General features: G+C 37.0%; 2 protein-coding genes and 1 long non-coding RNA gene across 3 annotated transcripts; 2 read left to right on the top strand and 1 right to left on the bottom strand.

Annotated features, from left to right (window-relative positions):
- Positions 1 to 1157: 1157 nt before the first annotated feature.
- Positions 1158 to 3372, top strand: LOC143542778 (uncharacterized). The gene is made up of 8 exons (XM_077035289.1): positions 1158 to 1239; positions 1413 to 1529; positions 1663 to 1743; positions 2148 to 2249; positions 2339 to 2422; positions 2507 to 2625; positions 3033 to 3134; positions 3222 to 3372. The coding sequence occupies exons 1-8, from the start codon at positions 1225 to 1227 to the stop codon at positions 3340 to 3342; spliced, it is 741 nt and encodes a 246-aa protein (XP_076891404.1). The 5' UTR covers positions 1158 to 1224; the 3' UTR covers positions 3343 to 3372.
- An 81-nt stretch (positions 3373 to 3453) lies between these two features.
- On the top strand, positions 3454 to 4672 carry LOC143542779 (uncharacterized). Its single transcript, XR_013136950.1, has 4 exons — positions 3454 to 3525; positions 3611 to 3900; positions 4148 to 4225; positions 4480 to 4672. It is a non-coding gene; the product is annotated as an uncharacterized LOC143542779 (long non-coding RNA).
- Positions 4673 to 4722: 50 nt separating this feature from the next.
- LOC143542777 (uncharacterized) lies at positions 4723 to 8658 on the bottom strand. The gene is made up of 13 exons (XM_077035288.1): positions 8521 to 8658; positions 8393 to 8447; positions 8267 to 8322; positions 7516 to 7616; positions 7197 to 7266; positions 7039 to 7108; positions 6837 to 6893; positions 6668 to 6735; positions 6521 to 6601; positions 5990 to 6067; positions 5749 to 5904; positions 5523 to 5675; positions 4723 to 4862 (listed from the first exon to the last, which is right to left on the bottom strand). Exons 1-13 carry the CDS (start codon positions 8656 to 8658, stop codon positions 4779 to 4781), a joined length of 1167 nt encoding a protein of 388 aa, XP_076891403.1. The 3' UTR covers positions 4723 to 4778.
- Between the last annotated feature and the right edge of the window lie 7118 nt (positions 8659 to 15776).

The raw sequence follows: 15776 nt of genomic DNA, 5'->3' as shown, positions 1-15776 counted from the left end.
TTTGATATGAAAATTCTATAAAATAGGGATATACTAAAAATTAATATCCGAAGTTTTTTAAAAAAGATATTATTTATAATTAGTAAAAAAATAAGCAGGTCATGGGTCTCATCAAACCCAAATAGATTTTAAATGGGTTATAACATCTCATTTGTTTGTAAAACCTTTTCATTATTAAAGCCTAATTTTATTATTATTTCCTTATAATAAATAAAAAGTATATATAAATACTATAAACGTAAAATGTAAAACAAACTCCGTAATCAAATCCTAATTTGATTTCTTAATATGAATTTTTAGTTACATCGGCGATTCTTTTTTCTTTCAAGTTTAACTTAAATGAAAAGTTTCACAAAATAATATCCGAATTATAGCAAATGAATATAAACGAATAAATATAAAAATTAAGTAGATAATTCATTTAGCATTTCATTAAAAAAATTGCATAACTCAACATAAATTAATTAAAATAGGTTTAAGTATATTATTAACTTCTTACAATAAATAAACTAAAATCTAAAGAAATGCATTCACAATATTAGAAATGAAAAATTTAAACAACCCTGTAATACGGGGGATAAAAACTAGTGTGTGTGTGTGTGTGTATAAGGAAGGGTTAACGTATAAATGAAATTAACGTGCTAAACATGAGAATCAAGTAGAGTAATTATATATACAAGTAGAGTAATTATGTAATTACACCATAGAGTAATTACGTAATTACTCTATGGTGTAATTACATAATTACTCTACTTGTATATATAATTACTCTACTTGATTCTCGCGTTTAGCACGTTAATTTCATTTCTACTTGTATATATGATTACTTTACTTGATTCTCGCGTTTAGCACGTTAATTTCATTTATATTTGATCCAAACCCTATATATATATATTGTTATTGAATAAGCAATAAATTTTACGTATAATTAAAGAGAATATAAATTTAGCGGGTAACGTGGATTCGAATTTCATGGATATTCTTATTTATTTAAAGTTTGCGGGTAAAATCGCACTTATTTCCCCAATTGCAAGGAAAGGTGCTCTTTTCTATTCAACTTCCACTTCTTTTTTGACATCTAAAGTCAACGCTACTTTTCATTCATTCAAATATAGGCATTAGACACACGCATATATATTATTAAACAAGATTCTGCATATTATTTGTTTCTTGATCATTGAATTCATTTCACTTAAAACTCCGTCTTCTCTGCAAGCTAATCACATGAAGAACACTTATGTAAGTTGCTTTTGTTTCATCTGATATTCGAATAACAGTTTTGCATCCAATGATCAAAAAATGTTTGCATATTAATTTTCACATTTGATCATTCTCACCAACATTTCATTCAGGACGTTGTTAGTTTAACGAAAAATGAAAAATTTATATATGAATGATTGATTGCTTTGTAGGTCAATTTGCCAAGAAAGAGGCAAAAATCAGTAATTTGCAGCATTCTTTTTGGTGCTATATTAGTTTCATCGGCTTTCTTTATAGCAGGCGCGATTGTAGGTGTAAGTCATAAACAGGTACCCCCATCGTTAGTTGTTTCCAAACATGAGGTCTCGGGTTTGAAGTTTGAACCACTTAGCAGCCCTTGATCGCACTTAAATTATAAAAAACCACTCATGCTACTCGTTTTGTATTCATTGATTTTATTAGCTCCAACAGTTGCGAGCAATCGTGGTTCAGAAGTTTCCAGAACTACAGCAGACTGAGGTTACACCAACAAACGAATGCCAGGTTCGACCCGCCGTTCTGAATAATCTTCAAATTTCTTGATATATAAAGATGAAAGTTCACCCTTTGCAATTGCTTCTTAAAGAATCAATATTTAATTTTCTTGATCTACAAAGATGAAAGCTGATCCTTTACAATGGTTTCTTGGATAGTCAATCTTTACGTTTCTTGATATAAAAGATCAAAGTTAATCCTTCGCAATGGTCTTCAAGAATCAATATATAAGTTTTTTGATTTATGTAGATCAAAGTTGATCTTTTGACTATGGTTTTCTTAAAGAATCTGTCTTTAACCTTCTTAATCTACAACGATCAAAGTTATCATTTACAATGTTTATTTCCAGAATGAATTAACTTTCTTGATTTATAAAGATGAAAGTTGATATTTTCACAATGGCTTTCTTAAAGAATCAATGCAGTCTTGATGGAAGTGAAGCTTTACCTAAAGGTATTGTAGTCAAAACATCTGATCTAGAGATGCGGCCATTGTGGGGACCACGTAAGAAACGGGTGCGTACCAGTTTCTCTGCCTTTTTAAAACAAAAATGTCGACTTGGAAGTGCTCATATATGTATAACTAGTCTTATATCGTGTATTAGAAGAACCCCAAATCACCAATGAGCTTGTTGGCTATGGCAGTTGGAAAGAAGCAAAAAGCAAATGTGAATGAAATGATTAAGAAGGTAATTCATCAAAGTTTTCTAGTGTAACTATATACTCCATATAAAAAACAATTTTGTATATTCATTTTATATGGTTTCCTACAGTTCCCAGCAGACGATTTTGTGATCATGCTTTTCCATTATGACGGGATTGTGGATGAATGGAAGGATCTAGAATGGAGTAGCCGCGCCATACATCTTTCGGCTATTAGTCAAACAAAGTGGTAAGTTTCTAGTTTCCTTGTTTTTCTCTCTCTTAGCCACCTCTTTGTTATTGATTGGTAGGGTACTGCAACTATTATTAGGGGGTGTTTGGGATTCCTTATTTTATCTCCTTATAATTTTTCATTAAGTTAATAAATTACAAAAGTGTAACTTATAGAAATTTTCTTCTCACAACATAATCAATCTCAAACACCTTATTACTTTTCAAAAAGTTAATAAGTTATACTTATACTGCACATCAGAAGAGTAGTCGAGGGTGTCAGTGGGAGAAGCCTCTCTATCTTCTAGATAGAGTAAAGATTTGTCCTTGTCCCACCCTCCCTAGACCTATCATACGAGTGGGATTATACTGGATACCTTTGCTTGTTTTTTATTTGATTCTTACTATGGTGTATGGATGGTACAGGTGGTTTGCTAAGAGGTTTTTGCACCCGGATGTTGTCTCAGAGTATGCTTACATCTTTCTTTGGGACGAAGATATTGGTGTCCAAAATTTTGATGCCGGAAGGTTATTCATCTGTTTGACTTTACATTCTTTTAGAAAGTCAAAACATCAAAGGAATGTGACTTTGTTTTGGTAATATTAATGATGCAGATATGTATCGATAGTTAGAAACGAAGGGCTTCATATCTCACAGCCTGCACTTGACCCTGAGAAATCAGAGGTGCATCATGAAATGACAACACGAGAAAAAGGGTCAACAGTACACAGGTAAACAATTGACCTCGAATCTCGTTTGATGTTTTCTCAAAAGGCCAACTATTATATTATGGTTAATCCCAAAAGTCAAAAATTGTCTTATGACTGAAATCTGATGTGACAATATCAGAAGGATCGAAAGAATGAGTCGCTCGAAAAAGAACTGTTACAGGAACAGCACAGACCCTCCATGTACAGGGTAAGACGCTAAAACTTTCATTCATTAGCATCAAAATGAAGTTCCTTTCTTTTAATATGTGGAGCAATGTGATGACTTAACTCAGGTGGGTTGAAATGATGGCTCCCGTGTTCTCAAAAGAAGCATGGCGGTGCGTATGGCATATGATTCAGGTAAACCACATCATACAACACAATCACTTTCTTGTAAATATAATTGTTCTCACAAAGGCCATTTAATTTTGATTTGTGACAGAATGACTTGATTCATGCGTGGGGGTTAGACATGCAATTGGGATATTGTGCACAAGGTAATAGAACTCAGTATATCGGGATCGTTGACTCAGAGTATGTTGTTCACTATGGTCTTCCTACGCTCGGGGGATCAGAAAACAAGGTTTGTTTGTCTACAGCATATTCTAGACTAACTTGAGGTCATAAATCGACCTTTTGAACCATTTTACATAATTTAACTTTTTAGCGAAAATGACAACAAATTAAATAGATAAATAAATTCTTAGATTTTAAAAGGTCGATTTTATAAGGATGGTTGACTCATGCACATGGCTTGATTTTTGGGCATGAGTATGAAGAAAGAAATGAGTGCACATGTGATCATGTGAATTTGTTATTTGTTTGTGCAGACAAATATTGAGCCATCAAAACAACCTTCACAAGATGCAGTCTCATTGGAACCCAATCACATTGATATAAGAACTGAGGTAGGTTATACAAAAGACATTTATGGGTATACATATCAATTATTGGGTTCATTTTGATTAAAATAAAAAAAACTTTTCAATTCTAATGTTTAGATTACATCGAAACAGAAGGCAAGCGGGCAACAAGCTGCGCCGCTACCCCTTTTTGAATTGCAAAACCCAATCTTTTAAAAACTACATATTTGACCAGAAAAGTCAAAAGGGCATATTTAAGTTGACAAATTAAATTACAAATCTTGTATTTAATTTGGCAGGTTCGAAAACAGTCATTTAACGAGCTAGAAACATTCAAGCGAAGATGGCGAAAAGCAGTTGAACAAGATACGTGTTGGGTTGATCCATACAGCCATCAGTGACGCTAACTTATTATAACACAAAATCCCTTTGTTTCCATTATTTTATAAAGTTACAATAACCTAACAAGTATACATCTTTTCAAATTCATATGTATCTTACAGATACCAATAATTAATCACATATATATCATATTTTTTTTTTCCATTAATTTCACATGAAAAAAAGGTAATTTGGATAAAGAAATGTGATCAAGATATCAAATTCGAACCTTTCGGCTAATGAGTCCAGCAATAATGCTTCCAAGTTCTTCACCCGAGTCCTCCTGTACATGATGCCCTGCCTGCAAACCAAATTTTGCAACTTAATTATTTGGGTTACATTATTATTTTTATAGGTCAGATGGTAAAATAAAGAAACAGAAAAATTAGCCAAAAAATAAACAGTTAAATGACTAGAATGTATTACTTTTAATCCATACAACCAATTAAATTGTTTTATTTAAACAAATAGATTATTAGGGTAATAAGATATTATTTTATTCACAGTTAACACCCCAAATTATTAGGAAAGACTAATACACGAGTCAGACGAAGGAAGTATATATTTTAAATTCATCAACCGATTAAATTAATGCTATAAGTGGGATTATGCCAGGTACGTTGTTATTCTTGTTAGTTACAACCAATTATATTGCTTTAGTTGAAAAATTAGATTATAATTGTAATGATATATTCTTTTAACCATATTTAATTCACAAAATTATTTATTAAAAAAATAACTCAACAGAAATTGTAATTTATACAGCCAATTAAATTGCTATATCTGGAAATTTAGATTATTATTGTACTGATATATTTTTTTAACCATGTTTAATTCACAAAACTATTTAGGAAAAAATAACCCAACGAAAATTGACCTTTTTAACCTGCCACCCGACCCCCCCTCCCCCCAAAAAAAAACACACTATTCTCCTTGTATCTGTGACATGTTTGATTAGTACCATTGGAAGTTCAACTAGTCGATGTTTCGTAGCGTTGCAAAAATCTTCAACTCCATCGAAATCTAGCCATCGGTCTCTTAGACCCCAACAAATTGAAGTTTTGACTTTCCAATCGTCATCCATCAGGATCTTTCTCATTTCTTCAACATATTTCTACGCATAATAATATTCCAAATATACAAAAACGTCTTAATATTTTTGAAGTGATTATCTTTATATATAGCACCTTAAGTTCCTTTTTCATTGAACGAGAAATTGCATTCAGAGCAAAGCCAGATGAACCCGACGTAAGATATGGTCTCCTATACACCATTGCATCATCTTCTTTCATTTTGTAGGGCCCACAGCTTGTTAAGGCTTTATCACTCGCCCTTAGAGGATCCTAGTTAACAAAAATTTTAAAAATTATATCATTCATTTAATATTCAAAATGTAATTCTAGTAACATGTATTAGTATGTCATATACCTGTGAGAATATTTCACCCAACAAAAAGTTACTGAATATTGACAATGTTGAAGGAAGGTTCGCATGCTTGGCCGTTAGCTACAGTCATTGAACCAAAATTTTTAATTTAATATCTCATTTTCCAGTTAAATGGGAATATTAAAAAAAATAAATAAATAAAAAGAGAGTTTAGAGAGATTGGGCATTTATTGTTTTGTTTGTTTTTCATTTAATGCATAATTTATATACTAAACGACAAGAAGAGTCTGGGTATTTTAGTCATTTCAATCTACACTTACTACATGGACCATCCGAGTAACTAACTCAAAAGCTTATTTTACAGTTTCGTAAGAAGTTATGCATATTTTCTGAACAGTTTACCTTTGAAAAATTGGTTAAACAACGAGTTATTAGCCAGTACTGACAATAGGTAAGGGTATTTCGGAACATCGGTCCCTTCAAATTTTAAATTCAATACAGAATTATTATGTCAATAGTCAGCATTAATAAAATTGCTTCAGTAGAAACAATATGGAAAGAGAAGGTGCATACCGGAGGATTAAGCAAAATTAGATCATTCAACTTCTCCTGATGTTTGCTTGCATATTTAACAACAATGGGTGCAAAATAACCCTGCAAGGTTTAGATATCCATATCAGCTTTTATGATAAATTAATAAGTTAAAGTGGATTAATATACCTGAACAACCAGTGAAACCTTATTGACACTGAGCTCATCAATTACAGATTCCAGTGCTGAAACAAATTCTGTTTACCAGCAAATACAGCATAAGGTTAAATGATGTATAATATTCTACATAGAAGTTTAAAATGCCAACGAAAATGAAAAACTGAATTTATTTTTTTACCATCTAAGGTGTAATCGAATCCATATTTAGGTTGAGGCTTGTCTGAATATCCAAAACCTGTTAGAGGAAAAAGACAACCTGGTCAAAGCTACTGACATGTCATCATTTTGACCGTTGACCACGTCAATGACTGATGCAGCTATGCAATAAGCACAAACCGAACTATTCTTTCGCCTTTTACTAAAAAGCCTGAATGACTTACCTAGCCAATCAAAAGTGATGGCATGATAATCCTTGGATAGTAGTGGAAGTACCTTGCGGTACGAATAAGCCTAAAACACACCAAATGAAATTTATTACCCAATTAAAGGAAGTTATTAGTCCTCTTATCTATTATAAAATCTGAAAAATAAAACTCACCTGTGAAGGGAATCCATGAATTAATATAACCGAAGGTTTATCAGCATTTCCACTTTCTACACAAAACCATCTGGTGCAAAAGTTATATATATAGAGCATGTTTCAATCGGTACGCCCTGTAAATAGCCCACTTCAATTACTGCATTACAATCACCTAACTCACTCACTTTTTTACCCTCCATCCTATGTAAATTGCAGTGTTTGACCAAATTAAGTTAAGCAAAAATGTTGACTTTGATCATCAAGCCGAAGAATTATTATTGCAATTTTCATTGGATGGGTGAGTAATTTTAAAGAATAATAATACTTTAAAGAGTACCTGAAAAGATCTGTTGAAGCTTGAGAATTGCCACCCATTGCAAGACCAAAAATTGGATCTTTGGCCTTTTCACCAGTGCCATACACAGGATGTGCTTTCATCTAAAGAGTTAAATTGTTAGAAAAATAAAAATAAAAGTAAAAACTCATATGTTATGCTCCAGTTAGGGGCGACAAGTGTAGACACGACCCAAAGCACGACCGGAACCTGACACGAAAAAAACAGGTTTTGGTTCGACTAACTCTACCATTTAAAAAACGAGTCGGGTTCAGGTCGACTAACACGACCTGTTAAAAATGGTTTGGGTTCCGGTTTACCTGTATAAAAATGGTTTGATTGTTTGACTCGTTAACCCTTTCAAGTTTCAACTGTAATTATATTTAAAAACAACTTTATAAAAATGGTTTGATTGTTTGGCACGTTTGTAATTTCCAATTCAATTTCAAGATTTTCAATAACTAACAAAAAAATTATATTCATGTTACTCATTTACTCTACGACTATAAATTATATCAGTTTTATTTTTAGATTCCTTTTTATAGATGGGTTAAACACTTAAAACGGGTTGAGCTCGGGTTAACCCGAATTTATGTGTATGCGGGTTAACGTTGAAATCTTTGACACGAATAATAATAGCATGGATTGTGGGTTTAGGTTGCACATTTTAGCCCATCAACCCGACATGATTGACACCCTTAGCTGCAATCATATGTGAAATTAAATTTAGGATTTTGAATAAACATAAACTCACATATTTTCCTTTCTTAAACCATTCATCAGCCGGATTCGGTCCATCCGAGTACTTCCCTGCTCAAAACAAAGATTAATAAAGCCGAAAAGAATCACACAAATTCATAAATGAATAGACAACAAAAACCTCCACTAAAAGAGAAGCCATCTCCAGCTGAAACAGGAGCATCCAACAAATAGCCCTGATTGAGAAACTTAAATTTAAACAAATTGTTAACAAAACCAAAATAGAAATTAGAAACTAAACACCCATACATCATCAGCATCGTTGTTGATGGATTTGCAGGTGAATGCGATTGAACGGTTTCTTGTTTGTGGAAGAATGTGATTGAGGAAGGTGCGGCGGCGATACGGCTGAGATATGGTGAGCGGATGGAGGAGGACGGAGGGCATTTTGGGGATGGGATTTGGCGCGAGTGGAAGGAAGTTAGTTGGCCGTTGTGTTTATTTTTGAATCGTTGAATAGAGATAAGTTATGTTTGGTTGTTATTCTTCATATAATATAATGTTGTTATATAGATATCATCTTTTTTCATATATCTCCTAATGGGTGGTGTTGCTACAATGATGTAGCTAATAACAAGAGTATTGCAGTTCAATAGTGTATTTGAATCAGAGCTTTTATACCTGTTAAGAATCAAAGAAAGCACGACCGGTTAGTCTCACAATAAGAGGGGGTCTCCTACGATCAACCCCTGGTGTGAGAATCAGTGAAATGATACGATTATAAGGTTGTAGGAGTGTGAAGAGAGAGTTTAGAGAGAATGAAGTGAAGATGGAATGAGAATACCTTTGGTGAAGTGTTCCTTTTATAGGCAGTCGGAAACTTTCCTGGGGAAGCTGAAGCTTCTTAAGAGGAAAATGTCAGCTTTCCCTTCCGCTTACGCAGGCTGGGTGTATGCCATTTCCATATAAGCTTTGCTCAGCTTTTATTTGTCTTCTTGTTACTTTTACTTTATTGTAGACACCAGCTTTGTCACCCATGATTTTTTCTGACGTTACTATAGCAGGAGCTTCCTGGTCAACTTAGGAACCTTGCTGGGTAAGTGTCAAGCTTCCCGTCTGGAATATTATGTTTATTGTTTTCTTGTTCCTAAGCTTCCCTGTCTTATAAACTTGTGTTTGTTGTTCCTTTATTCTTAAGCTTCTTTAGCTTATGGGTGGGTAGGGGTACCCACGTCATCAACCCCCCAAGCAGAAGTATTTGGATTGTAATGATGAATGCTTATGACTCAACTCATTTTCTTTTTGGGATTCCCCCCCCCCCCCCCCCCCCCGGGTGTTTAATGCTTTTGGGCTCAGCGGTATGCATCTTCATAGACCAATGCATATACCCATTTTGCTGTTTTGAACTTGTGTATTGAAGTCCATAAGCGGGAAAATGTTTATAGCATGTGGTCCGGAAGCTAGAAGCCTGTGGCCCGGAGCTTCTGATACTGAAGCTTAGAGCTAGAAGCTAGGAGCTTATGGCATACCGTATGCTATATTATTTGTTTTGTGATTCCGTGATGTTCTTTGTTTTGGAATCTTGAAGCTCATGAGTCTAAGATTCTGTGTTTTATTCTAAGGGTGAGAGCTTGAAGCTTTTTTAGAGAAACTGTTAGTTATTATTGTGATGCACTAATATGACGGCTTCTACTTGCCTTGTCCAATTGATTTGACCTTTGTGTCAGGAGGCCATTATGCAGCCGACTGACATAGCTATGGCTATGTTAATCCTGACCTCCCACCTGTCCAGATTCTTAGGGATTTGAAATTCAAAAAATCCCTTTATAACCCTAAAGAACCGCGACTCTCATCATTTTTCTTTATTTTCGCTTAATTACCATCGGTTATAACTTCCTTTTCCGGTGGTTTCTTTCTTGTTTCATTTCTTTTCTTAAGATAGAAGTTGTTTTCTCTTCTTCGTTTTCTTTGAATATGGGTTCTAAGGGTGATATGGCGACTCAATTCTAGAAACTGACCCAACCGAAACTTGATCGATTTTTCTCCAAATATGGGATTGGGGCGGATTTTCAGCCGGAGTTACCCAAATACTCTACTCCCATGTCCGGTTTTCTTCGTGGAAAAATTACCATATATACTTGTTTTGACCAATGTAACCTTCGGTGCCCCTTCACTAAGTTTTTCGTGAGTGTTTTGAAGCATCATAACGTTTTCCTTGGTCAATTAGCCCCTGTTGGGGTCGCTCGAATATTACATTTTGAGGTAGTATGTCGTTCTCTTGGGTACGATCCTGACCTTTTGATGTAGCGGAGGTTATTTTAGTTGGCTAAGAATGGAAGGTTAACCGTGGAGAAGACTCGTTGTGAAGCGGGATTGATTTTGAGTATGGTTGGGCTCACTTCCCCATGGAAAGATAAGTTTTTCTTTGTTTCAAAATCCAATTTGCCATTTTCCTCTGTCTAGAGGAAACATGAACTTGCTTTGAACCTTGCTGAGCCTAAGGTTGAGGTGCTTGATGCTGCTTTTTTTGAAGAACCTTTGTTATGTTTTGTGAAGCTTCGGACATTCTCGAAGGAGTTCCTTGTTTACTTAGGTTTTAGCATCAAATGGCCTAACCCTCATACGAAGCCCAAGGTTTTTGTTGATGAGAAAGGTATGTTCGTTTTTGCTTAAGCTTCTTCTGCTTCTTGGGTTTAACTTTTACCTTCCTCTTTTGCAGAGAGTGGTGCTTTAGAGTTTCTCCAACTTGATTATTTTTCTGCTACGACCTTTGTGTCAACTGATTTTGCCCCCGGCTATCCCAACGTGGTTGAGAATGCTAAGGACTTTCGTCAACCTGGTGATCATGTGACTACTTTATCCTTTATAGCTCTTCCTCCTAAAGGTACTATTAGGAAGACAGCTTCTGCTTCCTTTCGATGCAATAAAAGATTTAAGGAAACTTCTACTCCCAGTTCTTCCATTACCGAGCCTGTGGATCTGGATGAAGATGTTGCACTTGTTGCCTCAAAACTGGTTTTACTCCGTCTGGTGTGGAGAAAGTTCTTAGGAGTCCAACTCTTCGCCATTGAAGTCACCTGTGAAGACAAGTTTCGAGAAGGAAGCTTTGGCTATGAATCCAAAGAAAACTGCTAAAGCTTTCTAGAAAGAAGCCAACTCCCACTGTTTCTAGTAAAGTGGTGGAGAAAGCGAAAGAGTCTGTTAGTGTTGGGGCGTCTGAAGAAACTGTCAATTTGGGAAAGGTCAAGGGGAAGGGTGTTGCTTCCCAAGCTGCTGATGTTGAGGGTGCTTCCTCTGATGAAACTACCTCTGTGTATGTTCCATCGTGGAAGATTCGTAATGGTGATATTTTGAAGAGGGCCCATGTTTGTTCGTACCTTCTTCTTCATTTTATTCCCGTAGCAGCGAAGAAGGTTGTTAAAGGTTTGGGAGATGGTGAAGTTATCGGAAAGATTGTGAACATCTAGCTTCCTTGGTCTCTCTTGTCCTGGAAGGTTTGGGACGGTGGAGGATGCTCCGGGCGAGACCAAAAAGCTGGTAAGTTAGAAGGTATCCTTGGAGAGCGCCTTGAGTGAGGCATATGAGAAGGTTGTGGCTCTAACCGCTCGTGAACAAATCTTGGTTCACGAGCTTTCTGCATATAAGGCTTCCTCCGAGGATGAGCGGAACAAAGTAGAAGCCTATCCCAAGGACCTTACAAGCAACGCCATGAGGTTGGTCAGGAGAGGAACTCTCTCGTTGAAGAGAAAAAAAAGCTGGATGTTGAGCGTTAGAAGCTGGAAGGTGAGAGGCAGAAGCTTATGGATGGGAAGCTTGCTTCTGATACTACCATTACTAATCTTCAGGCCTAGGTTGACGAGCTTTTCTGTGAGAAACGATTACTACTCGAGCAAGGTATTCCTCATGTTGTTTCGTATCTCTTCCATAGCGGTGAGTTTAATTCAGACCTTGGGGAAGTTTATACAAGGGCCATTGCCCATGGTCGTCATCACAGCCTATCTCTTGGGTTTGAGGCATGCCAAGCCGGCTGTCCTCTCGAGGAACTTCCTGCTTATCGACCTCATGCCGCAAATGATTTTGCGGCTGCTGTGAGGGCATGGAAATGAAGACCTTCCCCTATCTCGAAGCCGTTTCTCATTTTCATGATCCTCCATTTTCAAATTTTCAGAGTATTGAGCCGGAAGGTTTAAAGAAGGGACTCGCTCACCAGGTTATTCAAGCTATGGTTAACAAGATCACTGGGAAAGTTAGTGTTGATGAAGATGATAAAGAGAATGTTACCAATGGTGGCAAGACCATTGCCGAAGCACCTGCGACTAGGGGTCTTGCCACCCATCCTTCTGATGATAAGGAAGTTGAGGCAAATCCTTCCCATACTCCTGTAGGAGAGGTTGAGGATACTCCCTCTCCTGCCCACTCCGAAGCTTCCCTAGATAACTTTGATGCTGAGATGAGTATGTTGTATGGGGACCTATTTGGTGAGACCCGAAAGCTTCAAGACGTGAGGGTGAAGGTGATGCTACTGTCGGAGATAAGTAGCCTATTTAGTTGTTTAAGCTTAATGTGTGAAGCTCCTTTTATTTCATGTGTGTAAGCCTTTGTCGGCACAAACTATTTACTCTTTGTGATGCTTGTAGCACCATTGTATGGTGTCTTTATGTTTCCTAATTAATCATGTAGTTGTTTGTTTTGTATTTACTTGTGCTTTTTATGTTTGCTATTTTTGCAATGTCTTTGAAACTTTTCTAAGGAGTGGTGCTGCATACACCTTCCTTACCTTAGTGACTAAGAACCGATGCAAAGTATATCCTATCCGCTAGTCAGTCCACACGATAAAAGAAATTTTTATGACTTGTTTTGTGGTATATTGTTGCATAAGTCGTTAGCTATTTTAAGCTTCTCAACTTTGTAAGCTTCTAGCTTCTTGTACTTATGGAGCGAGTTGGTGAGAGATGCTCAGTTTCGTTGCATGGATACAATTTCTTTTTCTGTTTTCTCTGGAGTCGTATTGTTTTAGGGACTCAGCCGATATACAGGAAGATATAGCATCTTGTTACCTGCTGAGCGATATGGCCTAGGAGCTCAACCCTGTACATGAGTAGGAACTTCGACGGACCTCATGGAGCCTAGTTTGGAGGGGATCACCCTTGGATAGAATAGTAAACAAGTATGTTACTCAAAAGATTTAATCATTCATTAATTTCTTCACATAAACAAAACAACTACTACATAGATTTTCGATGAAGATCACTAAGAACTTTTTGAGGTGCTTGTCACTCCAATGGTGTGGCACCTTCTTTCCTTCTAGATCATTGAGCTTGTAGGATCCGCCCCTGTGGGCTTCTTTGATGATGTAGGGACCCTCCCACTTGGGTCCCAGCTTCCCCGTGTCAGACTGCTTACTAGCCTCATTATTTTTGAGCACCAAGTCTCCAGGCTTGAATGTTTCTTTTCTAACTCTCGTGTTGTAGAAGGCTTTCAGCTTCTTCTTATACATGGCTTCTTTGACAACAGCCTGGTCATGGGCTTCTTCGAGGAGATCGAGGTTGAGCAAAACCTCTAAGTCATTAGCTTCTTGATCGATGCTTCTGACCCTTCTTGTGTTTACCCCTATTTCAGTAGGGATCACAGCTTCTGAACCGAAGACTAAGCTATAGGGTGTTTTGCCATGACTTGTTTTCTCCGTTGTTCAAATGGCCTAAAGAACACTCAGAATCTCTTGTATCCAATTCTTGCCATACCTTCCCAATATTGCCTTAATGTCTTCTACTATCCTTTGATTCATTTGTTCGACTTGGCCGCTTGATTGGGGGTAGGCAACCGAGCTAAATACTTACTTAACTTGTAGCTCTTTGCACCATTGGCTGAAAGGTTTCTCAACAATTTTCTTCCCGTTGTTGGTTACTATCTAGCATGGCAGCCCATACCTACAAACTATGTTTTCCCATACGAAGTTTATCACCTGCTTCCCTGTGATAGAAGTTAAGGGATTAACTTCTGGCCACTTGATGAAGTAATCCACAGCCACTAGTAAAAAACTTCACCTTCCTGACAATGTCCATTCCCCATTTGTAGAAGGGCCAGGCAGATATGATGGGTACCAGGTTATGCTTTGGATTAGTCTTGACGGGAGCATGGAGCTGGCAAGCTTCAAAATTGTGTATTACCTCAGCAGAATCCTTGTGCATTGTTCACCAATAGTATCCTAGGTTCATTAGTCTGATTACTACTGACCTTGGGCCAGAATGTGTTCCAAAAATGCCTTCAAGCACTTCTCTTACGAGGTAATTACTTTGATCTGGTCCTACACATCATAGCAAAGGGCTCAAATATCCTTTCTTGTATAGGACACCTTCTTCTACAACATACTTCTTAGCTTTTAGCTTCAGCTTTATAGCTTCTCTTTCTTCAGCAGGAAGCTTCCCATTCTTAAGGAACTCTAGGATGGGAGTCATCCATGTATCCCCTTCTTCTTCAATGACATCTTTTACTTCTAGTCTTCAATGGAGGGGGGGGGGGGGTATTAATGCATCCACTAGGACCTTCTTTGTCAAATGAGCGAAGGTCAGATAAGCTAGCTTGCTAAGAGCATCAGCTTGCTTGTTTCGAGTTCTTGAAACTTGAGATAGGGAACAGTTCTTGAATTCCTTCATAAGCTCCTTGACCTTCTGCTTATACTTCAGCATTGAAGGTTTCCTTACCATGAACTCGTTAAATTGGTTGGCTGCCAATCTTGAATCAACAAAGGCATTTAGCTCCTGAATCTTCATCACTCTTGCTAAGCGAAGCCCTATAATCAAAGCCTCATATTCAGCTTCATTGCTAGTGCATGGAAACTCTAGTTGGAGCGCATAAGTATATTCGGTTCCTTGGGGGTCTGTGACGATGAAACCAGCTCCGGAACCTTCTATACTCGAGGCTCTGTCGGTATAGAGTGTCAATTTTCCAAGAGGGATAGCAGGTTCACCTTCTTCAAGCTCGTTGTGAAACCCCGTAAACTAAGACATTTTCCATACAATCACTAAACATGATTTCTTTACGTTAATTCCCTCTAGATTTAAACTTTTCAAGTTTAATTACAATTAGTCTATCATAAGCCCACATATGCTCGATAAACAGCCACCGCACCACATCACGCATAACATCACAACCATCACTTCCCTCCACCAGTACGCCATCCTCACCGGTACACCATCTCCATCATGAGACCACCTCACCTCTCGCCTCCTTCTCTGATAACCACCGTCAACCACCACCGAACTAATCACCTTCCACACTATCTCGTTCCATCTCCGTTACACCGTAACGCCGCAAACACCACCAGCAACCAACTCCATCCTTTATCGGACACCGCAAACCACCACCTCGGAAGTCCGGAACTACCATATTCATCCACCACCACTTTCTCTCTCTCTCTAAAATCTCTATTAAGGTATTACGTACACACATACTTATGATTCTCTCTCTCTCTCTCTATGGCTAATATACAAAAACACACAAACATTCTAGGAATCCATATTATCCTACGTTCAAGAATCAAGATGGTGTATGAGATCTCTTCCAGG

This window comes from Bidens hawaiensis, unplaced genomic scaffold, assembly GCF_021521415.1.
Source record: "Bidens hawaiensis isolate Kalapana, Puna unplaced genomic scaffold, B.hawaiensis_p1.1 tig00012972_1, whole genome shotgun sequence".
Taxonomy (NCBI): Eukaryota; Viridiplantae; Streptophyta; class Magnoliopsida; order Asterales; family Asteraceae; genus Bidens; species Bidens hawaiensis.
The sequence above is the reverse complement of the archived record's forward strand: the minus strand, read 5'-3'. Positions and strand labels throughout refer to the sequence as shown.

What these genes read in the sequence shown, in the direction of transcription:
- LOC143542778 (XM_077035289.1), top strand. An exon ending in CACCAACAAACGAATGCCAG is followed by an intron (nt 1,744 to 2,147) that starts GTTCGACCCGCC and finishes GCTTTCTTAAAG; the next exon opens with AATCAATGCAGTCTTGATGG. An exon ending in TGAATGAAATGATTAAGAAG is followed by an intron (nt 2,423 to 2,506) that starts GTAATTCATCAA and finishes GGTTTCCTACAG; the next exon opens with TTCCCAGCAGACGATTTTGT.
- LOC143542777 (XM_077035288.1), bottom strand. Translation starts at nt 8,658, where the DNA reads ATGCCCTCCGTCCTCCTCCATCCGCTCACCATATCTCAGCCGTATCGC. An exon ending in TTCATGGATTCCCTTCACAG is followed by an intron (nt 7,109 to 7,196) that starts GTGAGTTTTATT and finishes GGTGTGTTTTAG; the next exon opens with GCTTATTCGTACCGCAAGGT. An exon ending in TGGGTGAAATATTCTCACAG is followed by an intron (nt 5,905 to 5,989) that starts GTATATGACATA and finishes TTTGTTAACTAG; the next exon opens with GATCCTCTAAGGGCGAGTGA.